This window comes from Paramisgurnus dabryanus, chromosome 18, assembly GCF_030506205.2.
Source record: "Paramisgurnus dabryanus chromosome 18, PD_genome_1.1, whole genome shotgun sequence".
Lineage (NCBI taxonomy): Eukaryota > Metazoa > Chordata > Actinopteri > Cypriniformes > Cobitidae > Paramisgurnus > Paramisgurnus dabryanus.
The window spans coordinates 2,127,614-2,155,062 of NC_133354.1; the positions used below are offsets into that span (position 1 = coordinate 2,127,614).

Sequence of the window (27,449 nt, forward strand, 5' to 3'; positions counted from 1 at the left end):
ATACTGAGTATTTGTTCATATCTCAAGGCCAGTGGACATTGTTACATGCTGTTAAACTAGAGTCACCATCCAGAAACAAAACACACACACACACAGTCATGGACACCTTATTCAGAAAACAAAATAGTGTGAAGTCAGTTTCTTCTTTTTAAACAAAACACGTGATGACTCACAGATACAATAAATAAATGTGACAGGATTATTTGTTTTATTATTTCATCTAAACATTACGATAACTTCAGACAAACACAACTTTACATAAACGTTTGATCTTTTATAAAGTATAATAACAAATAGCTTCAGTAATAACTGTGTAATATGATCTTTTTAGAATATAAATTTTTTTGGAGGTTATTATGAACTATATTACACTCTTAGAAAAAGGTACAAAAGTTGTCACTGGGGCGGTAACTTTCCAAAAAGTACACTTTTGTCCCTAATATGTTACATATGTATCCAAAATGACAACTTCTGTACCTTTATTCTGCAAGTGTATTAATCTGGTTATTAATGAAAACCACTGTTCTTTAAAAAAAAAAAACAGGTGATAAATAGTTGTTTTGTACACAGAAAAGAATAAATCCTTAATACATATGGATGTGAGATACCTAAAACTCAGCAGGATGCAAGATCTTACAAACTCATTATACAAAGTAAAAAAAAAAAATAAGCAGGGAATCACTTATAGAAGGGGTTTTGAATTGTCTTAATTTGTGAAAAAAAAAACTTGGGTTCAGTGTTTTCTTACAAAAAGAACATTATTTCGTCGTGAAATAAAAAATCTCACCAGGTCTTCTGTTGTCTATCTAACTGCAACAGTGTAACTCTGTATCTCTATTATTTTGTTTCCAGCAATGTCTCAATATTTTTACTTTATGAAACATTTGAGGACATCACTAAAGAAAGCTTTTATCAGATTGTCCCTAAAGTATTGCATACACAAATACACACCGAGTCCTGGTGAAGTCCACTTCGGGTTTTCTCGCCCCTCCTCTTTCTCTCTCTCTGGGTGATTAGTGATGTAAGTCCGTGTGTGATTGGGTGAGAGAGTGTTAGTCTCATTACCGTCTGTGCTCAGAGTCTTACTGCTCTCTGATGCTGTCCAGAGGAACTTCATGTCAACTCAGAACGCTTATAGGAATTACAACCAACAGAAGAGATTTAAAGAATCATACAGGAACTTATAACTTTAAACTGATTTCTGAAGGTTGTGCCACTATGAAGGACTCAAAAAGACATTAAGCCGACGGGACATTTGCTTTGGGATGTTTGGAGTGTCTCACGTCACCATGGAGATCAGGAAAGTCCATCTAAATGGTCACAGGACACTATTTCTCACAATGATGATGTTCAAATGGGGTGAGCGCTCTCTATTTCAATACTTACAGAATTTATATTAAAAGAAAGATCTCAAATATGTTAAGATATTTAGGGAAGAAATGTACTGTATGTTGACTTCTGAATGATAATCATATAAGAACAAGAATGCAGAAACTGTTTTCAGACAATGATTTAAAGAGGTTAAAAGTAAATGTTTATGAATATGATGGATAAATGCAGTCAAAATGTGTTTATTTGTAAACTTTATGTATATAGATGTATATAGTTTATAGTTGTTCTTTAGCTCTCTCAGAGTCAAGAGCAACAGGTTGGATGTTGTGTGAAATTTTACTCTGCTTATATTAATGTACAAAAAAAATCAAATGCATATTGTTATCCATACTCCACAAAAAGAAAATAAAAAATTATATAAATATAATATAATATATATTTAATAAATTACTATTAATTATTATAATATATTAATTATTATAGCGATGTTTCTTTAAACAAATAATAAGCCACTGAATAGTTTTGATTTGATATTTTGCAACTTGCTGATCACTAGTTTTGTGATTTTCCCTGACCAAAGATAAAAAAAACATGAAAAAAAAACCCTAGAAACCTTAGCATCAGCACTGACTTTAGTCCAGAAAAAGGCTAAGCAGTCAAAATTTAACAATCTGTTAAAACTTGTAATTCATTTTATTATTTACAAGACATCTCATCTTCCCGAATTTCATTTATATGAAAGCATAAAAGTCCATCATCATTGTGTATAGGTGTTTTCTTGTTTCCCTCGATCTGTAGTTGATATGAGCGGTGCGTGGTACAGACAGGAGTTTGGGGGAGGTTATTCATCCCTGTCTCTATTTTCCCTCCCTCTGTCCATCCAGTCCGATTCTGCCCCGCTCTCAGGCCGCTGTCTGATACAGAAAAAGTTTGGGGGGTGGGTGCCATTGTTTCCCGTTGCCATGACAACGTGGCTGAGTCATTTGGAAACGGTGTGAGGGAGGAATTCATGTTAAGCACTTTTAGCCGAGCTCTGTTTGCTTTTGAGTACCGTAGGCTTAACGGTCTTTCATCCGATCACACGATCAAGCTGTGTTTTCTGTGGCGTTGATCATATATATATGAGGAATATTAAAGTGGATTATATTTTAAGTGGTTTTGAAATGCTTGTAAACACATAAAAGTAAACAGGGCGTGTAATTGTGTGTAAACGTTATTGTTGGTTTTCTTCATGTGGTGTTGTTGCCCTTGGGATTATTTTAGGACATAGCATTAATAGTGGTGGGTCTTTTGGTCTACAATGTAATTCATTAGTTGTATTTACATTTGCATTGCATTTATGCATTTGGCAGATGCTTTTATCCAAAGCCATTAGAAGAGGTTTAAATTTTTATCAGTATGTTTTGGGTTCGAACCCATGACCTTTTGCGCTGCTAACACAATGTTAGCTACACTTAAATGCTGGGTTATTTTTAAAAAGGGACGAACCCAATCCATTGCACTGCAATTTAACCTACGTTGCGTCGTTTTAACCCATTGTTAGTTCAAATATCATTGCTGGGTTAATTTAACCCAATGTGACCCAACGCTGCTGAACAGTGTAAACAGGAGCACATTTACATTATTTACTTTGCAAAAGATTTTGCATTTGTAAATAAAGTTTGTACTGTATTGTGTATTTCTTGTAAGGTCGTAATGATCACATGCAAAAGTATTTAACACTTTGCAATAATGTTTATGCATTTAAAAAAAAAACATTCCCCATGAGACAGATTGTTACATTTTAAATTTTTAAAGTCAACTTTTAAATGCCCCTTACAAATTTACCAAAAAAAAGTAATCTTAAGTGCACACATCCGCATTGTGTTGGCCAGGTGCTGGATCAAAATGTATGTCAAATGATGAAGAGGAAATCCACACAATGTTCTTCTCCCTTTATTGGCAACGTTTCGATCAAAAGATGAAGCCTGATGAAGATCTTTTGATCAAAACATTACTTTTATAACTAAAGGGAGAAAACAGTGTGCATATTTCCCATTGCAAATTTACCTTAATAACCCTATCAACTGTGTTGATGGACACCACGGTAAATTTTTGCAATGCATCAGTCACCAATGACATCCATTCATTGAATTTAAAAAGTTAACAAATGCAGATCATTACTGAGCTGCAGAGCTTATTTAGTCTCAGTTTGTCAAATAAAATGAGGTGCAAGACTCAAAATGCAAGTGAAGGTTATTTTAATATACTCCCTGTTCCGGTAAAGCAAATTTGCATGATAATGTTGCTCTGGTTAATGTCTACGTGTTGCCTAAGTGGATTTAAGTGTTGTGTAAAATGGAAACTTGGTAGGCACTTACATTATCGCTTGGCTTAGTCAGAACTCATCATCCTGATCTCAGATGTTGCTGCCGGGTCTGCAGTGTTGAACTATCATTAGACCACTGTGCCTGAAGTGTACAGATTATTAAGAGTTAATGAGGGACTTGTGTGTAAAATTGTGGTCTGATTTTGTGGTCTGCATCAAGCACTAAGAAAAATGGATGGGGGGGATCCTGGAATTCACATGACTTTTTCAATGAAAATATCTACAATGCACCCTGCCCCCTCTCTTAATCCCAACATGCACGCAGGGAGAGAACAAAACATTCACACGGCAGGACAGAATAAATTCACGAGTTCACTACACTTTAGAGTCAAAATTATGCTAATGAGCATTTGAGGCTACAGATAGAGTTGCTATTAAATAACTAAAATTATTTATTTAAATAAAATTATAAATAATTATGTGGATCAGTAAACATATAGAAAGTTAACAATGTTTCAGTTTTTCACAAAAACAATTGTGTCTCTTTACAATACACTCATAAAGGGGTTAAATTAGTGCACTGTAAAAAAATGCAGCATGAAGTTAAAACAACTAAAATCATGTTGATTCCACACTGTAAAAAATACTTTGCTGCCTTACATTTTTTTGTTGAATCAACTCAGATTTACAAGTCATTTCAATTTAATATTATTTATCTTGACTAGAGATGAGTTGTTATAACTACAGGTGAGTTGTTAAAACTTATAAAATAAGTTGACTTTTCTCAACTATATTTTATAAGTTGTGACAACTCATCTCTGTTGACATGACTTGTAAATCTGAGTTGATTTAACAAAATTTTTAGGCAGCAAAGTATTTTTTTACAGTGCAACATCAACTATTAATTCTCTTTTAGAGCAAAAACATGGATCAAATTTTCCTTAATACTATAAATCATCATTTTAGAATCACAACTTGGTTTTGCAAGTCAATTCAACCAACTTTTTTAAGTTTTGACCTGTAATAAGTTGAAATAACTTATAAAAACAAGTTGAAATGGTTTAACTTATATTTTTATGTTACTTTAACTTAACAAATTATGTTGATTTGACAAAAATGCTTGCAAGTTTAATCAATTTGAAAATTATAATTAAGGTGATGCTTGTAAAAATAAAGTTATAAGCTAACTCAAATGATATTTGTATCATTTATAGCAACTCTTCACTAATCAAGAAAGTCTAAATGAATTGTAAATTTAAGTTGATTAAACATAAAAATTTAAGTGCAACAAGGATTTTTTTACAGTACACTGTAAAAAATACTTTGCTGCCTTAAACATTTTTGTTAAATCAACTTAGATTTAAAAGTCATGTCAACTTACAATTATTTATCTTGACAAGAGATGAGTTGTTACAACTTATAAAATGAAGTTAACTTTTTTTCAACTATATTTTATAAGTTATAACAACTCACCTGTAGTTGATTCAACAAAAAAATTGAAAGTCAACAAAGTATTTTTTACAGTGTATAGAATAACAAAGAATTGCTAATACTCTTAAAAATCAAGGTGCCATCAAAGTTTTTCTTTCTTACCCATTTATTTCAGTGTAAAACCATAGTCAAACCATGGTAACTGTAGTAAAACCATGGTTTAGGCAATGGTAATCAATACATTAAAAAACATGGTAACTACAAAAACATGGTACATTTTCGGTAGTGCCAATAATGCTTTTTATGACATAATTTAGGACTTTTATTTTTAAGAGTGTAGTCTAATCATGTTGATGCCAACATCAACTATAAATTCACTTTTGGAGCAAAAACATTTCCTTAATACTATAAATCATCATTTTAGAATCACATGGAAGGACCGAGCATGCATACAAACACATACACACACTCCTCCTATGCCTGGGAAAATAAACAGATCACAGGTTATCTCAAAAGTCCTGTCTCACATCACCTCACAGCTGCCCTCTCTCGCTCTCTCTGAAATCCATCTGTCCCCACCCATATCTCTGTATAGATGCAGAATAATCGTGTGTTATCTCATAGGGCTGATCGTCTCCCCATCACTTGACCCCTGACAGATTTCACAGATTTTACAGTCAAGTAAACTTGAAAAGATTTATACAGTACAGTATGTTAACGCTGCATCACCATTTTCCTAAAAAGGTGTAAAAACCCACACATACAGATGCAACCACCTCATACACACAATATGCAACCCTTTTAAATAGTAAAACTAACCTATCACACCCTCACAGCAAGAACTCAGGCACAAACAGGGATGATTGACGGTTACCTAAACGTAAGGGGTGGTGTTTTGTTTGATTGACAGCTGGTATCAGGGCGAAGAGCGAGTTAGTGTGTGAGGTAAGAGCGATGGTTTCAGCTCTTAAAACATGCATGGCTAACATTCCTCCAGCGTTCAAGATAACCTAAAACATTCACACACATCCAGAGTATTAAATAGTACTGAAGACAGGAGAATGTCCCTGTCGGATGAAGACCAGAGACGCTTGTGAAACTCCAGCGTGTATCATCACAGACACTACACCACTTACTCCACCTAAAATCTAAACGTGTCATACATCTGGATGTTGTCCACATACCAACAAGCTTAAGAGAGCACAAATATGTTAAAATGGAATGTGGGCAGATCAAAAGGTGACAACGTTCCAGTTAAATCTCCCTTATTGAAAGTACGTAATTTTACTGACATTCATCACCATCTAAAATGAAGATTTCTCTCTAAGAGCTGTTGAAACTTTGTATGCTGAAAGTAACTATCTCATATGATTGTCTACCTAAAATGAATCACTTTATTATTTCCTCACTTTTGTAAATCGATTCGGCTAAATACATTTGCATGTACTGTATGCATTTTGGTAGATGCTTTTATCCAAAGCTACTTACATTGCATTTTGTGTGGTCGCTGGGTTCAAACCCATGACCAACTGTTAATGCAATGCTCATATCTACCAAATGCATACAGTACATGCGAATATAGGCCTATTTAGCAGACACTTTAATCCGAATCACGTTTAGACTGGCTTCTTGACAAGATATTTTAAAACTCAAAGGTCTCACAAATGTGTGGCATAAAAACATTAAGGAATTTCTTTTATAATTTTACGATTTGCATTATTAAAATGAACCCTAATGGCATCTTTTGTAAAAGATACAAAAAACGTGCAGGGCTGCATAACAATTAATCGCAACTAATCGTTTGCAGAATAAAAGTTTTTGTTTACATCATATATGTATAATAATTATGTATATATAAATACACACACATGCATATATAATTTTTAGAAAAATAATATATTTATATCTTAAGTATTTATATATAAATGACAAATTATATATAAAAATAAAAATGTACATACAAATTTAAATATTTCTACAATATATACATGCAGGTGTGTGTATTTATATATATTCATAATTATTATACATATACAATGTAAACAAAAAACTTTTATTCTGCAAATGATTATTGCAATGCACTGTTATGCGGCTTTAAAAATGTGTAAAATATATAAACACATACTCTTGAAACATCATACAAATATTTGGTTGTCAAAGTTAGTTGGTAATGTGACAACCTCAACCAGCGGTCACACTGTCAAGATACCTGTACACTGTCAGAAATAAGCCATCACTGGTACCCTTTAAAAAGGTCCTAATACCATTAAGGTACAGATGTGACTTTGTACCAAAGTCAACCCTTCAGGAACAAATGTGCACTTTCTAAAAGGATACCTTTATTATGCACTTTATCTAGCAAATTCATCTATAAATCCTAACAAAAATGTGTGACCATGGACCACAGGACCAGTCATAAATTTCAATCATTGTATGGTTTGTTAGGATAGGACAATATTTGGCTGAGATGAAAAGCTGGAATCAAAATATTGAGAAAATCACCATATCATGAAAAAAATATATAAAAAGTGCTATTATTGGGTCCTCAGTGCTTCTATAAACCTAGAAAATGTGAAAAAGATCAACTCAGCAACCATGTGAGAAAATAGGTCATTCAAATTTGGCTCCCCTTGTGATGTCAGAAGGGGATAATACCACCCCTTAATCTGCACTTTCCGACCACGGCACTGCCATTTAGGGCAGAGATCAGCTCATTTGCATTTAAAAGGACACACCCAAAACCAGCACATTTTTGCTCACACCTACAAAGTGGCAATTTTAACATGTTATAATAAATTATCTATATGATATTTTGAGATAGAGTACATACATATGTGAAGTTTTAAGGACACCAAATATTTATTTGACATCTTAAAAATGTCTTGTGAAATGTCCCTTTAAAAGTTCCCCATAGCAACACATATTACTAATGCAAATTTTTTTATTTACGGTATCTTCATTGGATGATCTTTTTATGCATAATTTTTTTTTCTGACCCATTCCATTCCATTTGCTGTTGCTCAAAATTTACCCATGCGACTTTTAACTGGTTTTGTATTCCAGGGTCACATTTGGTACCCGTTAGTAATTTAACAAAACCTCAAGTCAAAAGTAAAAATTTTTTAAATGTTTGTTAACCACCAAGAGATACCACCTGCTTATGTAATTATATAATGTAGTGACACCTGTGTGTTTAAGTGTCCAGCAAACATTTGTCTGATGATTATGGATTCTTGTTGACTTTGTGTTGTAACTTCTCTAATCATAAATGATCTTTGGATGAACTGCTGGTGGCATTTTTGTAAGTCACTTTGGATTAAAATGTAATTGTTTTAGACTGGGAAGAAAGCGCGAGAGTGTTTGATTCCCGGAAAGGTTAAGAACATTTGATACAAGTGGACATGTGTGAGGTTGTGCCAAGAAACCACGTGTTACACGTTTTGGCTTACGGTAAAGAAGCTTTAGTGACTCTACAGCTGCCAAGACACTGAGTGTCAAAAGGACCATCCAATGTGGGCATCTTCAATTGTTGGATGATGCTGGGACTTTCTTTTCATTTCCTTCTTGTGTTTCATTTACTGTTTAAGCTGCTTTGGAACAAACCATAACAAGCAACATCAGTATTGTAAAGAGGTTTTGGAGGGATGTCCTTACTGTATAGAGTCTAATTGCCAACGAGTAAGGAGACAGGAAAGCACAGTCAGAGATCACAAAGCTGCCTGGCTTACTATTGAGACCAAACTAAAGCTTGTCTGTTTGACACACCACACTGAGAGGATTACAGTCAGATCAGTACGTGAAATTAAAGGCCTGCTCAATCTCTGATGATGCTCAACATTAACTACTACACTCTTAAAGGCTGTTTATATACCTTGTATTAGGATGCGTTTTGGTCAATCGGATCACAGGTAGACGAGAGAAACGCGTTCACATTTTCACCTGGTGTTTAAATCCATCTCTTTGGTCCACTTTTAACCACTTCTATTCTGATTACTTTAAGGGGATGGTCTGTGGGCGAATCCTTCATACACGAGCGGGAGAAATGACCGGTTTAAAGGGACACTCCACTTTTTTTGAAAATATGAAAATTTTCCAGCTCCCCTAGAGTTAAACTTTTGATTCTTACAGTTTTGGAATCCATTCAGCTGATCTCCGGGTCTGGCGCTAGCACTTTTAGCATAGCTTAGCATAATCCATTGAATCTGATTAGACCATTAGCATCAAGCAAAAAAATAACCAAAGAGTTTGGATATTTTTTCTATTTAAAACTTGACTTTTCTGTAGTTATATCGTGTACTAAGACCAACCAAAAATTAAAAGTTGCGATTTTCTTGGGAGATATGGCTAGGGACTACACTCTCAAACTGGCGTAATAAACAAGGACTTTGCTGTTGTAACATGGCTGCTGCAGGCGTAGTAATATTACGCACTGCCCGAAAATAGTCCCCTGCCATTGAAAGTAACCAAGGGGACTATATTCGAGGAACTGCATAATATCACTATGCCTGCTGTCATCGTTTACTTTGGGATTTGTACCTTTTGCATATCATTAACATGTACTAATACACACTTATGGCGCTTTTCCATTGCATAGTACCCCACGGTTTAGTTTAGTTTGGGTCGGGTCAGCTTACTTTTGGGAGCTTTTCCATTGGGTGCAGTACGTAGTACCCGATACTTTTTTTCGTACCACCTCGGTTGGGGTTCCAAGCGACCCGAGCTGATACCAAACGTGACGTGAAAACACTGTAGATCACTGATTGGCCTGAGAGAATCGTCACGTCATCGCTATAATGTAAATATTAGCTTTAGCTTACTGCTAGCTTGCGCTGTCTCAAGCAAACATGTTGTTATCTGTGTTCTGCTATAAGTTTCCAAACACCCTTTTAGCGATGAAAAACATCCGCAGGTTGGGAATCCGGGACACCATAACAGTTTTTTCCAGACTTGCAGTTTGTGGCGGCACATTCGCGACGTGCACGTCCGCATTATATATGCTTAAATGCAACTTGAATGAGGCTCAGCGGAGCGCCGTCGACTGACGCCACGGGTCGGGTGTTTGAACAGAAACTGTCATGTGAGACAGAGGTAGTTATAAACGCGATGTGCAAACATCTATTTGTGGTGGCCAATTTTAATTTTGTGGCAGACTGAGAAATAAATGAATGTATGGGAATGTACAACAACGCTCTCACGTGTATGATGTCTCAGCAGTAGGCAGCGTAAATATAACGACACGCCTATAATCCCTCCCACTGCGAAGTGATACTAAACTCGATGGAAAAGCTAACCACGCCAAAGTGAGGTGAGCTGACCCGACCCAAACTAAACTAAACCGTGGGGTACTATGCAATGGAAAAGCGCCATTATATACACACACAAGGAAATGTAAAATCATGAATCGGACAATAGGTGCTCTTTAACATAATTTTTTTCAGATTATAAAAAGGTGAGATATTTTTAAAGAACCTTTGACTGAATGGTTCCTTGAAGAAAACAAAATTGTTCTTCTATGGCATCGCTGCACACCTTTACATTTGTGTTATTTTCTGTTAGTAACGCAAAGCTCATGGTTTAATCCCCCCAAAAAAATTATGATAAAGGATATGTACGATATAGATTGCATGCACTGTAAGACACTTTGGATGAAAGCACCTGCCAAATGCATACATGTGCATGCATAAGCTAAATAGATAAATGCCTTAAAGGAATATTCAATTTTCTTAAAAGAAAAATCCAGATAATTTACTCACCACCATGTCATCCAAAATGTTGATGTCTTTCTTTGTTCAGTCGAGAAGAAATTATGTTTTTATTGAGAATAACATTGCAGGATTTTTCTCATTTTAATGGACTTTAATAGAGCCCAACATTTAATACTTAACTCAACACTTAACAGTTTTTTCAACGGAGTTTCAAAGGACTATAAACGATCCCAAACGAGGCATTAAGGGTCTTATCTAGCGAAACGATTGTCATTTTTGACAATAAAAATAACAAATATACACTTTTAAAGCACAACTTCTCGTCAAGATCCGGTCCAGCGCGACCTAACGTAAATGCGTAGTGACGTAGGGAGGTCACGCGTTACATATATAAAACGCACATTTGCGGACCATTGTAAACATTAAACTGACACAAAGACATTAATTAGCATCAGTTGACATACAACAACGTAGGAACGGTCCTCTTCCAACACACCTGTAACACTGGGGCGGAGTTTCGCGTTCGTCCTCTGTGACCTCTTGACGTCATGACGTATTGCGTGGGGTCACACTGACGCATCACGACGGGATCTTGATGAGAAGTTGTGGTTTAAAAGTGTATATTTGTTATTTTTATTGTCAAAAATGACAATCGTTTTGCTAGATAAGACCCTTATGCCTCGTTTGGGGTCCTTTGAAACTCCATTGAAAAAAACTGTTACGTGTTGAGTTAAGTGTTAGTTGTTGGTGTTTATTAAAGTCCATTAAAATGAGAAAAATCCTGCAATGTTTTCCTCAAAAAACATAATTTCTTCTCGACTGAACAAAGAAAGACATCAACATTTTGGATGACATGGTGGTGAGTAAATTATCTGGATTTTTCTTTTAAGAAAATGGAATATTCCTTTAAGTTCATGTTGTTCATTATTATATTTTAGTAACCATAAGCATATACCTGCCTCATATCGATAGTCTGATATCACTGTTCACCTGATGTAGTGGCTCCTCATGAATTTTTTTATTTCTAAAAGTACAGACAGCAAATGACATCAGAGGTAAACAGACATAAGAAAGTGAGAGAAAGAAAAGGAGGGAGGAGGTAGATCTGGGGTCACAGAGGGCAACATCCCATCGTCTCTGGGTCAAATTAGCTTAGCAGTAACTATGGAAACTAAGACTAACACAGCGGGCACTAGCTGGGTCAGTCCGACTGAATGTCCGGACCGGGGGTAGGGTGTCTGATGTAACACTGCATCCCATATGACAGAAGAACCAAATGACTTGTAAAGCTTTGTTTCATGTCAGCTCAGCTGCGAGTAACGGGCAGTAAAAATTGGATAGATACTGAAATTGGTTTCTATAGAGTGATCTTTTAACAACACACAGCGACAGGTGTCACGAACCAGCATTTAAAAAGGATTACACTTCAATAACGAATTAGTCAGTCCTTACAGAAAAGTATTTTTAGATCTTGCGGCACGTTTTCTTAAAAAATAGGATGAAATATGCAGGATATTTATGCAATTTTATGCAATGAATTTTTTTAATTTTAGACAAAACAAGAAGAAAGAAACCTGGAGAGATTTAGACCAATATAAGGGTTAGTGAATTATGACAAAAGTTTCATATTGGGTGAACTATCCCACTGTGGAATTACAATTTTGTTCCTAGAGAAACAAAAGATTTAACTGTACCCTTTAAGGTACACAATAGGTTTGTAGTGTACAATTTGTTCCCAAAACAGTACCCAGTACTCCAGTGATGGCTAGTTGTATCTTAAAAGGTACAGTTTTGTGCCTTTTTGTTCTTGAGTGTGTAGATTAGGGTGGTCCTTATTTTTCAACTTTTAAAAGTTCATGCTCTCACCCCACCAATATGTTTACATAAATAAATTATAATATTAATATTAATTAATATTTAGAGGTTTACTCCTGTTTTAGTTGTGATAATATGTCTTTCAAAGCAAGAAAGCTTTAATGTAAATAAAGCACATAGACAATACACACTGAGACAATGGCTGAAGCAGCACGAAGCAAGTCCGCTATATGGTTACACGGATCAGAAGGGACTGAAATAACGAACAAATTTACCCTCCAAGAAGTTTTATGTGTGTTGTGCGTTTTTAAACAGTAAAGTTTTGCAAAAATATGACATTTCGGAAATATTTAAAAGCTTTGAGCAACCTCTAGATATTCAATATTGTAGGAACAATTCCATTTTATTGATATCCAAACAAATTAGGGGATGAAAGTTGAAAATTACCCATTATAAGGACCACCCTAGTGTAGATGATAACTCATTCATACTGTAGGCACATACAATACCTTTTATTTTTTTATAGCTTTCTCATATTACCTGAAAATGAGAAAGAAAACCTACATTGAAGGAGAGACCCAAACCATATCTGGAGACCTTATTATCAGAGATTTAAGAGTTGGTACCAGTAAGCCACCACCTGGCAACCATCCAGTTCACCCCAGCAACCACTTAGCAATGCATTAGAAACCACTGAGAACACCCCAGCATCCGCATAGCGCTGCCAACTACTTCCAAAATTTTAACAAAGTTTAACGGTAAAGAAGCAAATAAAGTGTGTAGAGATTTTAGATCACCTTGACCTTCTCTTGTATTCAAATTTTTTAAAAAGCAAACTTAAATAAATGTAACTTTAATACATTACCCCTAATATGGAGTAATAGATTGTTTTCTCAGACGGTAACAGCTACAGTGTATAAAACAAAATAAAAAAAGTCAAAGCTATACTTGATGGTGCCTGACATTGAGATCTTACACATGGTCACTGCTTCTCTCTCTCTCTCTCTCTCTCTCTCTCTCTCTCTCTCTCTCTCTCTCTCTCTCTCTCTCTCTCTCTCTCTCTCTCTCTCTCTCTCTCTCAAAAAGCTTACGCTAAATCTGTCTGAGGAACATCAGATCAATTAGAACCTACACAGCATTAATCTCTTTTACACACAGTGTTAACTAAAAGTCACAGCACTCATGATGACAAAATCAAATGATTGGATTTGTGTGATAGTAGCATTGCCAACTACTTACTGGCATCTAAGTAGGAAAATTTGGTAAAAAGATACACACAGTTTCCTTTTCTTCAGTTTTCTGAAGCATTTTAACAAAACACTTTATTTCCAGTCCACGCCTGCTACATGCACAACACTCATAGTTTATCCACATGGACACACACGGGCACAACACTTCATTCCTTTTGCTCATTCATTAATATCTTCCGCCTGAATGAATATTTGGGATGAAGCCTGATCAAAGCCAGTTTAAGGGGGCCAGGGCACAAAATGGTTGAGAGTTGGGTGGGGGTGTGGAGTTTAGGGGGACGAGGGGCCCAATGAAGGTTAAGGATGGGTGGGCCACACTAATGGATCCGAGCGGTGGGGGCAGAAGGTCGAGGTCAGGCAGATAACAGGAATTTGCAATGACTCAAAGAGCTCTCGTGCCATTGGTCGGATTTTACGGGAAAATCCCGGTGAATGCCGAGCACCTCATTCAGCTTGTACAAAGACATGTGCGCATATGCACAAAACATGCAATTTACTGCATACAGATGCACAAGGTCAAACTTTTTAACATATCTTTCAATTTTGACCTTTTAGTTCAAAGTTTAAATCACCTTTTTGAGCTAACAATGATAAAGAGCAACTCTTAGATGGGCCTGGTTTGTGTAATGCTGACATTGAAGATTTTTTTACTCTTTGTTCCTGAGTGTCACTGTGCCTCCTACATTCACATGATTAAGATGTAGCACCATTACATTTGATTTTACTATTATTTGAATGTGGAAAGTGTTTCAAAAACTTTTTCAAATGGTGTGGAGTATATTTTTACACAAACATACATACATAGATATACAGTACTGTGCAAAAGTCTTAGGCCACTGTGCCAGAATTAGAATTATAAATTTGTGTTTGATACCCACTTGCATTTTTCCAAAAACATTATTTTGCATTCAAACAACATTTGGAGGATTAATAACAATACCACTATAGACCCCCAAGGGTCCCAGGACCTCCCTATTGAAGAACCATGATGAGTGATTTCGAAGAACGCTTCATGATGCTTCGAAACATTTACGAATCTTTTGTTTCGAATCATTGGTTCGGAGCTTGTTTCAAGCTTGCCAAAGTCACGTGATTTTAGAAAACGAGGCTTCATTACGTCATAACTGTTTCGAAACGTTTCGAAAATACAACGATTCACCAACAAGGGGAGTTGATCACAAATGATCAGTGTAGGTGAACGCGGGTCAGTTTTATTATAAAAGTTAATTAAAAACATTCATCCTTCTGACTAATAACACTACCAATTTGTCTACGTTTTGTTTATAGACAGGTTTAATGACATAAATGTGCAGCATTAAAAAGGGAGTTCGTTTTAATGATGTGTTTGCCATAAATAAAACAAACAACACAGAATACACTTTTAATTTATGTCTTAATTAAATTAAATAATTTATTTACATATTTTTAGAACAATCTTGCTATTATTTTGTAAAAAGTGTCAAATGTTTGGACAGATCTTGCTGCTTTTACACTATTTTGAACAGCAGATGTCGCCAGCGTGTATGGTGTTTCGAACGCTTCGAAAAACTGAATCAATTTACGAAGCAATAGGTTCAATTGATTCGAAGTTCCGAAAAGCTTCGTTTCTCCCATCACTACTGATATATGAGCCTTGTCTTATCTTATGATGCGTATGCAATTAATATTAATCTTACAAAAAATAATGAATAATCACAATTTAGTTTAGCATTGCCAGTCAGAAAAAAAACATTACTAACAAACACAATAATAAATCTGTTGTTTCAGGAATATTCTGTTCAGGTTCATCTGATTTGTGTGCATCATCACCGTGCGAGAACGGGGCGACGTGCGTGGACACGATGGACGACTACGTATGTCTCTGTTCACGTGAAGGTATCCGGTACACAGGAAAGAACTGCGAGGAACTGTACGACGCGTGCGTGTTTGCTCAATGTGAAGGTTGTGTGAGTGAACCGGGCTCAGAACATTACACCTGCCCGAATGACGTCAACGAATGTGAAAGTGGACCTTGCGTGGGTTTACTTTCTGAATGTGTGGACGAATTAAACGGCTACAAATGCCTATGCCCACCTGGATTTGGAGGAGAAAACTGCAGCCGTCGTATTACAGATTGCATCGATGAACCCTGTTTGAACAACGGCACCTGTACGAGGAGAGTGGATGGATTTGAGTGCACCTGTCCTGACGGTTTTCAGGGAGAGACGTGCGAAGAGGACGTGGATGAGTGTGCGTCGCGCCCCTGTCAGAATGGCGCCATCTGTCTGGATGGAGTGAATAAGTACCTCTGTTTCTGCGTGCCGGGTTACCAAGGAAACAACTGTGAGATTGACATCAATGAGTGCGCATCCCGACCTTGCAGGAACAATGGAACGTGTATTAATGAGAAAGATCGATATATTTGTGAATGCCTACCTGGATATACAGGTAATCTGTCTGAATGTGTGTTTCACTCAACTCTCATTATATTTTTTAGAAATAAGCAATATTCACTTCTCATTGAGAATGCAAATCACTGTCACAGTGTCAGAAAAAAATGTAAAAAAAATTCAAACATACTGATAGCCAATCACAAATTAGAAACTGTTAAAGGGATAGTTAACCCAAAAATAAAAATTCTGTCATCATTTACTCACCCTCATGTTGTTACAAACCACAAATTTCTTTGTTTTGATCAACCCCGAAGGAAGATATTTTGAGGAATGTTTGTAACCAAACCGTTCGTGAGCCCCATTCACTTACACTGTTGGAGAAAAGAATGTTATGGAAGTGATTGGGGCTCATGAACAGTTTGGTTACAACATAAGTTATAAAGTTTGTTGATTCAAGCTCATATTTTGAATTCAAGCAATGGTATCTCTGTTATGTGAATTGTACATCTTGTTCAATTTCTCCTCAGGAGTAAACTGTGAGATAGAAATTGATGAATGTCAGTCAAACCCCTGTAAAAATGGCGCCACCTGTCACGATCTTGTGGGACTGTACACCTGTGACTGCATCCAAGGGTTTGAAGGGTCTGACTGTGAGGTTAATATCAATGAGTGCCAAAGCGATCCATGTCAGAATGGAGGAATCTGCCATGACCTCATTGACAGGTAAGGGCACGACTAGGGAAAGCTAAATAGTGAATGGGAGCCGTGCACATAATGGCCGCCCTGATTGCTTTTGTGTATTTTGTGCAGTTACGAATGTGAATGTGAGGGGACTGGGTTTATGGGTGACCACTGTGAAGAAGATATTCCAGAGTGTGCTTCCAATCCATGCCAGCATGGAGCAACGTGCCTAGAAGGAATTAACCACTACAATTGCACCTGCTGGCCAGGTAACTCCCTTAAATATCCAAAAAGAATCACAAGTCTCTATTTAAATGGAGAGTTCAAGAAATGACTCTTTTGTTGCTCTTAACTGATATTGGCGTGTGTTTGTAGGTTTTGAGGGTGATAACTGTGAGGTGGATGTAGATGAATGTGCCGATACTCCCTGTGAGAACGACGGTGAATGTTTTGAGAAGTCTAAACCTGCGCACTCTGAATTCAGTTACGCCAACGCTGCTGGTTACGTTTGCCAGTGCCAGCCAGGATATACAGGTACTTATAACACACACACATACAGATGTACACATGCAATCCCATATGGCAAATATGTTTTAAAAGGTTAATTCACCCAAAAATGAAAATAATGTCATTAATGACTCGCCCTTATGTCGTTCCAAAGTCGGAAGACCTCCGTTCATCTTCGGAACACAGTTTAAGATGTTTTAGATTTAGTCCGAGAGTGTCCTGACCCTCCATGGAAAATCTATGTACGGTGTACTGTCCATGTCCAGAAAGGTCATAAAAACATCATCAAAGTAGTCTGCACTGCAAAAAATGACTTTCTTACTTAGTGTTTTTGTCTTGTTTTCAGTAGAAATATCTAAAAATTCTTGAATTAAGATGCTTTTTCTTGATGAGCAAAACGACCCAAGTAACTAGTTTAGTTTTAAGACAAATAATATACCATTTAAGTGAAATTGTCCTTAAAACAAGCATAATTATCTGCCAATGGGGTGAGAAAAAAAATGTGAAATAAGATTTCTTTTTTCTTAAACACTTAATTCAAGTAAAATTTTCTCACCCCATTGGCAGATATTTTTGCTTGTTTTAAGCACAAATTCACTTAAATTGTATATTTTTTGTCTAAAAACTAGTATTATTTTCTTTGGTCATTTTGCTCATCAAGAAAATACATATTGATTTAAGAATTTTTTGATATTTCTACTGAAAAAAAGACAAAAATACTAAGTAAGTAAGTCATTCTTTGCTGTGTGTGACATCAGTTGGTCAGTTGGAATGTGTTGAAGCATCAAAAATACATTTTGGTCCAAAAATTACGACTTTATTCAGCATTGTCTTCTCTTCCAGTTCTGTTGTGAAGCGTGTGCGCGAGACTAAAGTCACGTGACTGCAGTGACGTGGCCGACATGTTATCCTCAGACATGTTTGCAAAGTTCTTGTTTTTTTTCAAACTTACAGCACGCGTCTGCCTCAGACAAACTTCACAAAAAAAAACAGCAGGAGCGCACCAGATAACACGTCAGCCGCGTCGTACGTCAGCCGCATCACTGCAGTCAAGTGACTTTAGTCTCGTGCACGCGGTTCACAGTAGAACCGGAAGAGAAGGCAATGCTGAATAAAGTCATATTTTTGGTTATTTTTGGACCAAAATGTATTTTCGATGCTTCAACACATTCTAACTGACCCATTGACAGTATACCGTACATAGATTTTCAATGGAGGGTCAGAAAGCTCTCGGATTAAATCTAAAACATCTTAAACTGTGTTCCGAAGATGAACTTACAAGTCTTACGAGTTTGGAACGACATGAGGGTGAGTCATTAATGACATTATTTTCATTTTTGAGTGAACTATCACTTTAATTTTTTTTAAATATATTTCAAAATATACAAAAAATGGCCAAAAAATATATTTGCTGAAATATGTTTAAAAATATTGATATTTTTCACCATTATATTTTTATATTATATTATTATATTTATTTTTTGAATATATATATTCATGTCAAATTAGAAGAAAAAAATTGTGTTTATGTTACAAACCTGTAACATAACAGGTTTGAAAAGATTAAAATTAAATATGTTTTCAATTTCAAAAATATACTTTATAAAATAAGATTGTATTTCGCATATATTTAAAATATAATTTGGCCAAGAATACATTTCTTGCCATGTGGGTTTTAAAATTAAAAATGTATTTGCTTGCCCTTGAAATACATTTTAAAATATATTTAGTTTTAATTTTTATTTCAACATTTTCTAATTCAAAAATATATTGAGCATATATTTAAAACATATTTTTGGCTAAAGAAATTATTTTTTTCCCATATATGGTTATGGGTTATGCATTTTACTTATATATTTTATTTACTTTCCGCAGGAGAGAACTGTTCAATAAACATAAATGAGTGTGCGTCCAAGCCATGCCACAATGGAGGCAGCTGTGAGGATCTTGTAAATGCGTACACATGCTTGTGTGCAGAAGGGTTTGCAGGTTAGTATTTGCGCGTGTGAAGAAAAGTGCACATGTGCCTGTTTGTTTTATTATTAACCTTGTGCTTTGTGTTTTTCTCAGGTGTGCAATGTGAGGTTAATATAGACGAGTGTGAGAGCGCCCCCTGTCTGAACGAAGGCATATGTGAAGATAGAGTGGGTGAATATACGTGCCACTGTCCAGAGCCTAAGGAAGGTCTTCTGCCCTGGGGAGGACCTCAGTGCAGCGTGCAGCTGCGTGGTTGCATTGAGCACCTGTGCCAAAATGGCGCCACCTGCCTGCCGTGGTTTGATGGAAAAAAACATGGACATACTTGTCTCTGTGCGGCTGGTTTCTACGATGACGTCTGCTCTACACCAACCACGTTCTCATTCTCTTCACCGAGATTCTTCCTGTTTGAGGTTCCACAACTTGAGCGCCGAAAGAGAGAAGCAAATCTCAGCCCTTCCCTGGAGGTCCGTCTGCGGTTCCGCACCACCCTACCAGATGTGCTGCTGTTCTTTCGCGGCAATGCCGAAATCTTCCTGTCCCTGGAAATTGTTGGGGGTGAGCTTCTTACCAGAATGACCCCGGACGTCGGAGCGCCAGTGGAGGCACGGTTGCCAGGTCTCGTAAGTGATGGAGTTTGGCATGAGGCAGCGGTGAGCATTCAAGAGTCTACCAAACTTGTTCTGCAAAGCTGTGACAGTCAAGCATGTAGGGTGGAAAACAAGTTCCTGGATGACCATAAACCTTTTTGGACCCATAAGAGCCTGACAAAGGTGTATGTTGGTGGAGTACCAGAAGAGTATCTGAAGTTTACTTTGGGCGGGCATGGATTTTTGGGTTGTATGGAGGACCTGCAGGTGGACGGACGTCATGTTCTACCCCGTGATCTGGGTGATGAGGATGAGAGCATGGAGATGGGATGTATGAAGACTGAATGGTGTGAGATAGACCCACAGCCCTGCTCTCAACAAGGAAAATGCGTCGACCTCTGGAACGACTACCGATGTGACTGCTATAGACCTTACCATGGACATGAATGCACCCAAGGTATTGATCCACACACTGTCTGAACCAAACATCAGTAAATAAGACAAAATCATGTCCCACAAGGGTGGTGCACCATTAAGAATTTATCTGAGAAAGGTTTTCAAATTTTTATTCTATTTCGTAAATTTATGTTGAATTCAGGGACAATTCTTATATTCTGAATTTTGCCCAACCCCATCTCTTTCTCACACACTTTCTATTTCTTTATCTTCTCAGCTTACCCATCTTGGACATTCGGTCATGAGGACTCCGCCAGCTTTCTTGCGTTTAAACTGCTGTCTGATTTCGGCAGAAACTTCAGCGTGACGTTCTTCCTGCGATCGCTTCAGTCGAATGGAATGTTACTTCAGTTTCGCAGGGCGGGGGAACCTTACTTTACTGTCTACCTGCAAATGGGACGAGTGAAGGTGACCTCTGTGGCGAAGTCATCTGTATTGTCATTCCCAGAGTTTGTCAGCGATGGGGAGAAGCGGCTGTTGCAGGTAGACGTCGAGGATGGTCAGGTGTTCTTCATCCACAAAGGCTGGCGTGTTGGACTGGGCTCACTGTCTGACTTGGAAGTTCTAGAAGGAGACCTGGTGTATGTGGGAGGGGTTCCAGGTGAGGGCGGAGCCGAGTGGGGAGGCCACTTTAAAGGCTGCCTGCAGGACCTGAGACTGGATGATGTGCATTTGGATAAGGAAGCATGGAACGGTAGCATCAGTGAGACTGTATATGTCTCAAGTCAGACACAAAATGTGCTTTTGGGATGCATCAGTGATGACAAATGCAAGGTATGTAGGTGCTCATGCAGCTTACATTACATTTACATTAACATTAGTTGGAAGAAGCTTTTACAAGTGCATTACTACTAACACATTGCTCTACTAATGAGCTACAAGAAAACTATTTACTATTTCATTCATCCCATAATTACAGTCAGTGGAAGAAAGCAGATGTTGTTTCGTTTCTCTAAGAACTTTATTTTGGTTTTCAGATGCAACCTTGCATGAATGGAGGAGAGTGCACCATCACATGGAATGACTTTACTTGTTCCTGTCCACGAGATTTTACCGGAAAGACGTGCGAAAACCGAGTGTGGTGTGTGAGCGATCCTTGTGTAAATGGTGGACGATGTGTGGATCTGTCGGACGGTTTTGAATGTAGGTTTATGTTCTGCACCCAGCTGGATTGATAACTCACCTATCCAATGCTATCTCATGGCAATTTGTACGGATTTTACGAGGTGGCTTACTCTTATTAATTTGTACGACTATAGATTTTTGTAAGATTTTCCTTGACCTCTGTGACGTTGGGGTTAGGGGCGGGGTTTTGTTATTGGTTTTTATGATAATCGAACGTCTTGCACTATTAACATCGTACTAATTCATATGAATTAGCCAACTTGTAAAATATGTAAAAATTCTCGTTAAATCAGGCTGGCCTATCAGGATATGCAGACTTAGTATATTGGAAGAAAAAATATAGGGATGTACCGATATATCAGCTTATAATTGTTATTGGCAGATAAAAGCATTTTTCCCACTATCGGACATCGGCCGATTGTTTATAAGCAGCAAATGATCAGGGCAGATTATATGCTGGAAATCAGAAACGCATCAAGTTGCGTAATCTACACTTTTAGGATTGCATGACAATAATTTGAAACAAGAAGTAAAAGGCAAAACTATCAGTACTTATCGGTAGATGTCATTTAATGGGGCGTACATATCAAACGCAAATTCAATGATTTGCACAAGTAGATTACATACAAAGTCAATGCAAAGACGCGAGTAGACGCAGACTCTCGCGGGGCGATGCAAATGATGCACCATGATTGCCGTGAAAACATGCACTATTCGCCTCAAATGCATCTTTGCGCAAGTTGAAAATATTTAACTCGAGCGAAAAATTTGCATGACACGAAGTTAAGTCCCGCGAGTAATTTAGAGTGAGGAACGCAATAGTACTTATAACGCACACTTACAGATGTACACATGCAATCCAATATGGCAAATATGTTTTAAATATTTTTTTAAATATCCAAAAAAATTGCCAAAAAATATATTTGCTGAAATATGTTTAAAAAAAAATTGTATATTTTGAAATAGATTTTGAAAATAAATATATTTTAAAGCAAGAAAATATATTCATGTCACATTAGAAGAAAAAAATGTGTTTATGTTACAAACCTGTAACATAACAGGTTTGAAAAGGTTAAAATTAAATATGTTTTCAACTTCAAAAATATATTATAAAATAAGATTGTATTTAGCATATATATAAAATATATTTTGTCCGAGAAAACATTTCTTGCCATGTGGGTTTTCAAATTAGAAATGTATTTGCTTGCCCTTGAAATACATTTTAAAATATATTTAGTTTTAATCTTTATATCAACATTTTCTAATTCAAAAATATATTTAGCATATATTTATAACATACTATTGGCTAGAGAAATGTAGTATCGGTTAAATGTTTTTATGATAATCATACGTTTTTGCATGATTAACATCGTACTAATCCATACGAATTAGCCAACTCGTAAAATTTGTACAAATCTCAAGGCAAAACTATCGGTATCGGTAGATGTCATTTTAATGGGGCGTACATACCAAATGCAAATTCAATGATTTGCGCAAGTAGATTACATACAAAGTCAATGCAAAGACGCGAGCAGACGCAAACTCGCACGGGGCGATGCGAATAATGCACCACAATTGCCGTCAAAAAATGCGCTATTCGCCTCGAATGCATCTTTGCGCAAGTTGAAAATATTAACTTTATATAAACTAAAGCAAAAAATTTGCATGACACAAAGTTAAATCCCACGAGAAATCTAGAGTGAGGAAAGCGATCCTTTGCGTTTGGTGTGTACGCAGCATAAGTGATTGAATATCAGTATCTGCACAGAAATGTTGTATCGGTACATCCCTAGCAAAAATATATTCTTCTGTTAGCATTTTTCAGTAAAAATATAAAAAATTCTAAAAACAATACAAATTTTGAAGCAACATTGTATATTTGTTGCTAATTTTGTTGATTTTTTACTTACAACAAGTGCATTATGACAAAATCTAAATCTGAAACCAACATTTGAAAGAAATAACACATTGGATAATTTTTTTTCTTTTCAGGTATCACAAATGCAACTTTCGACAACACCCCACTACACTACAGTGCCCAAGGGACCCTAGTTGCCCCGGTGACCAATGTTACCCTAGAGCTGCGTACACGACAGGAAAACGCTGTATTATTGCGTGCATCAAGAGGGGTGGAGCTTCTCCTAATTGGAATGGTGGATTCAGTCATTCACGTAGAGCTTCACAGCGACAACAGTATGGAACCTGCAATCTTCTCCGGACGGAGACGTGTTGCAGATGGCGACTGGCATCACCTGCTCGTGTCCATGGCCTACTCAGAGAGTGACGCGTCACCATGGATGATTTGGGTGGATGGTATCATTGATGGTAGCAGTGCTCCTGTGCCTGCCAGGAGGTTACATTTCCTCAACGACCGGTCAAGTGAAGTAGCACTGGCAGAGACGTACACGGGGTGCCTGGGCACGGTGAGGGTGGGTGACGTCTACCTTCCGTTTCTAGACAATATTAAAGCACCTCAAACATCTCGGTTTTGGCGACGTCCGGACGAGTATGTAAGCCTAGGGTGCTTTGGGGCACCAGTGTGCCATTCTCACCCCTGCAGGCAGGGTGGCACGTGTGTGGATCTTTTTTATACTTTTGGCTGCCAATGCCCACCTGGTTGGGAGGGGACAACCTGTGAGAAGGAAATTGATGAGTGTGCTTCCGGACCCTGCGTCCACGGCAAGTGCAATGATAAGTTTAATGGGTTTGAGTGCGTGTGTCACCCAGGCTACGGTGGACCCGTCTGCTCAGAAAACCTGGATGAATGTGAGGGGTCGCAGTGTAAACACGGTGGCACCTGCGTGGATGGGATCAATGGCTACACTTGTATCTGTCCACCTCAGTACAGCGGGACACGTTGCCAGTGAGTACGCATTACTGATTGGAGTTCAGATTGAGGTCTTTAATGAAATACAAAAATTTGAGAGTAGTTTGGTATTCAAATATACATGTGTTTTGGATTATCAGGTACAACTACCCTCCTCTGAAGTGTGAAATGGACTTTGTGTGTGAAAATGATGGTGTGTGTCATGATACACAATGGGGAGCGAACTGCACCTGCTCAGCAGGATTCACAGGAGACAGGTGTGATTTACTGTAATGGATTAACAGTTATAGATGTATGAGGGCCCATAGATGAACAGCACAAAATTAAACCGTAAACAAACTTAAAGGAACACGCAGACTTATTGGGACTTTAGCTTATTCACCGTATCCCTCAGAGTTAGATAATCCGTGCGTTCCGTAATTCTGTCTGACGCAACCACCGCTAGCTTAGCTTAGCACAAAGACTGGACGTAAATGGCTCCAGCTAGCATACAGCTCCCAATAAGTAACAAAATAATGCCTATTTTCCTATTTCTGTGTGATTTATTTAGTCACAGCGTGTACAAATAATAAGGTCATATACAAATACATAACCGTATACATACTAGGAACTATATTATTACTATACTATTCCTGTGGTGAGGAGCAGTATGCTAGCTGGAGCCATTTATTTTGTGCTAAGATAAGTTAGCGGTGGTTGCGTCACACAGAGTTACGGCACGCACGGACATGAAAAGGGTCATGTATAGACCAATCTAACTCTGGGGATACATTGAATAAGCTAAAGTCCCAAAAAGGCAGTGTGTTCCTTTTATGGTGTTGTGCACCTTTGGGTCACCGTACAAACTTAACGAATTTCCATTTGTTACCATTAAATGTGAACATAAACTTTAGTTAAATATACGATTTTCTGACCGTATGCATTTGCATTTTCTTCATTCAGATGCGAGACAGAAATTGACGAGTGCGCTTCCGGCCCGTGTCTAAATGGAGGATCCTGTCTGGATCGGCTAAATCGGTTTCAATGTTTGTGTCCAGCGGGATTCAGTGGCCAATTTTGTGAAACAAATGTATGTAAAAACATTCATAACATATTTTTTTTGTTCCTGTAGCTCAATCGGTAGAGCATTGCATAAGCAGTGCAAAGGTTGTGGGTTCAATCCCAAAGTATACATATGTCACTTTAGATTAAAGTGTCTGCCAAATGCATGTACTGGAAGCAAAAATGAGAATGCAAACTTATTTTAATAGCTTAATCTGAACAGTTTTCTCTCTCTCTGCAGAAACAGTCTCACAGAGATCGTATCCCGTGGCTGGCGATTGCTGTTCCAGTGGTTTGTGGCTGTGCGCTTCTGGTGGCCATCGGTCTCATTTTCATGCTGATGACCGCGCGTAGGAAACGTCAGTCGGAGGGAACGTACTCCCCAAGCCAACAGGAATTTGCTGGTGCACGCTTGGAGATGGACAGCATGTTAAAAGTACCACCCGAGGAGCGTCTTATATGAAAAATAAGCCAACAGACGTAATCATATAGAGTCTGTGGAGCAAAAACTTTTACCACCGCATCCTGAAGATGCAACAGATGAAGGGCAGCTTGAAAACCATGCATTAAAATAGTGGATCATTTACACTCCACTAATCTACTGTCATTTTTTGAGGATAAATGCATCCTATTTACATCATCAGAACCATAATGAGTCTCCAACTATTGTGTAAATACAACAGGACCCTTACACTGACTCTTGGGGAAAAGGAAAAGTTGCGGAGTTAAATATCCAGGAGGACACTTTCAAGTCCAAAAATTTGAAGTTGGGCTTAATGCGATTCTTTACTTTATGGATATATATATATATATATATATATATATATGCGTGAACTGTGTCAGTATGACATTAGTACATTATAAGGAAACAGGGGACAATAACAGTTTACAGTCTACCTACAGTATTATCTTCAACAGACCTGTCTTCTTTATAAAACATCTGGATTGCAGAGGCCTCATGGACTCACCTGGTTGAAGATACAGTAGGATATATGTGTTATAAAACAGTATTAATGAAGAAAGGCACTGACTAGTTACTTTTTTTGTCTGTTGATGCCTTCAAGTCACGCAAGGGTAATCTTATGAGATGAGAACATGAACACAACCATGACGTTTCCGGTGGGGAGCTCTGAACTTTTGTAAGTGTTACTTTTCCAGATTGGGATGCTATATGTTTTTGGTCACACACAACTAAAAATGTTGCTATCAGTCAAAATATTTTAACTTTGAATGGTGACCATAGTTTGTATGTCAGAACGAATGTAGATGCTTATGATGTGCTACATTTTCCATCAATCTCTGTGGCAGCATGAGGATACAAAATAATTCAAATATAATGCACTGTTCAACATATACATTTTTCCTAATGGAAAGAAATCAGTGATGTTGAGGTCATAAGTAGGAAGGCACCATCACATCCAACACAAGCAAATTACGTCATACGTAATTTACAAGGCAACTAAATCGTAAGAATTTGTACGATTTTCTTTACCCCTATTTTGCTAAATCGAAATTTGTGGCCTACATTGCAAATAAATGACTTTCTTACTTAATATATTTTTCTTGTTTTCAGTAAAAATATCCAAAAATTATTAAATTAAGATGTGTTTTCTTGATGCGCAAAATGACCTGAGAAAATAAGTCTAGTTTTTAGACAAAAAAATATACAATTTAAGTGAATTTGTGCTTAAAACAAGCAAAAAATCTGCCAATAAGAATTTTTTCTTGAATTTTTCTTAAATAAAGTGTTTAAGAAAAAAGTTCAAGATTGTTTCTACCCATACGTAATTAAAAAAAATATATATATATATATATACTAAATATATTTTTGAATTTGAAAATATATGTTTTTAAAATATATGTTACAACCCATATGGCAAGAAATGTATTCTTGGACAAAAATTATTTTAAATATATGCTAAATACAATCTAATTTTAGAAAGTTTATTTCTGAAGTTGAAAATATATTTAATTGTAAATTTTTCAAACCTGTTTATATTACAGGTTTGTAACATGAACAAAGTTTTTCTTT

The 27,449-nt window shown here is 37.0% G+C and overlaps 1 protein-coding gene and 1 long non-coding RNA gene across 2 annotated transcripts; one reads left to right on the plus strand and one right to left on the minus strand.

Moving 5' to 3' along the window:
• The first annotated feature begins 1,072 nt into the window (after nt 1-1,072).
• Nucleotides 1,073-26,982, plus strand: crb2a (crumbs cell polarity complex component 2a). The gene is made up of 13 exons (XM_065243938.2): nt 1,073-1,359; nt 15,609-16,268; nt 16,741-16,936; nt 17,024-17,163; nt 17,270-17,428; nt 19,277-19,390; nt 19,472-20,425; nt 20,642-21,198; nt 21,402-21,567; nt 23,542-24,412; nt 24,517-24,633; nt 25,319-25,445; nt 25,659-26,982. The coding sequence occupies exons 1-13, from the start codon at nt 1,266-1,268 to the stop codon at nt 25,878-25,880; spliced, it is 4,377 nt and encodes a 1,458-aa protein (XP_065100010.1). The 5' UTR covers nt 1,073-1,265; the 3' UTR covers nt 25,881-26,982.
• On the minus strand, nt 2,128-15,992 carry LOC135721588 (uncharacterized). Its single transcript, XR_010521512.1, has 3 exons — nt 15,915-15,992; nt 3,693-3,782; nt 2,128-2,431 (listed from the first exon to the last, which is right to left on the minus strand). It is a non-coding gene; the product is annotated as an uncharacterized lncRNA (long non-coding RNA).
• Nucleotides 26,983-27,449: the final 467 nt, after the last annotated feature.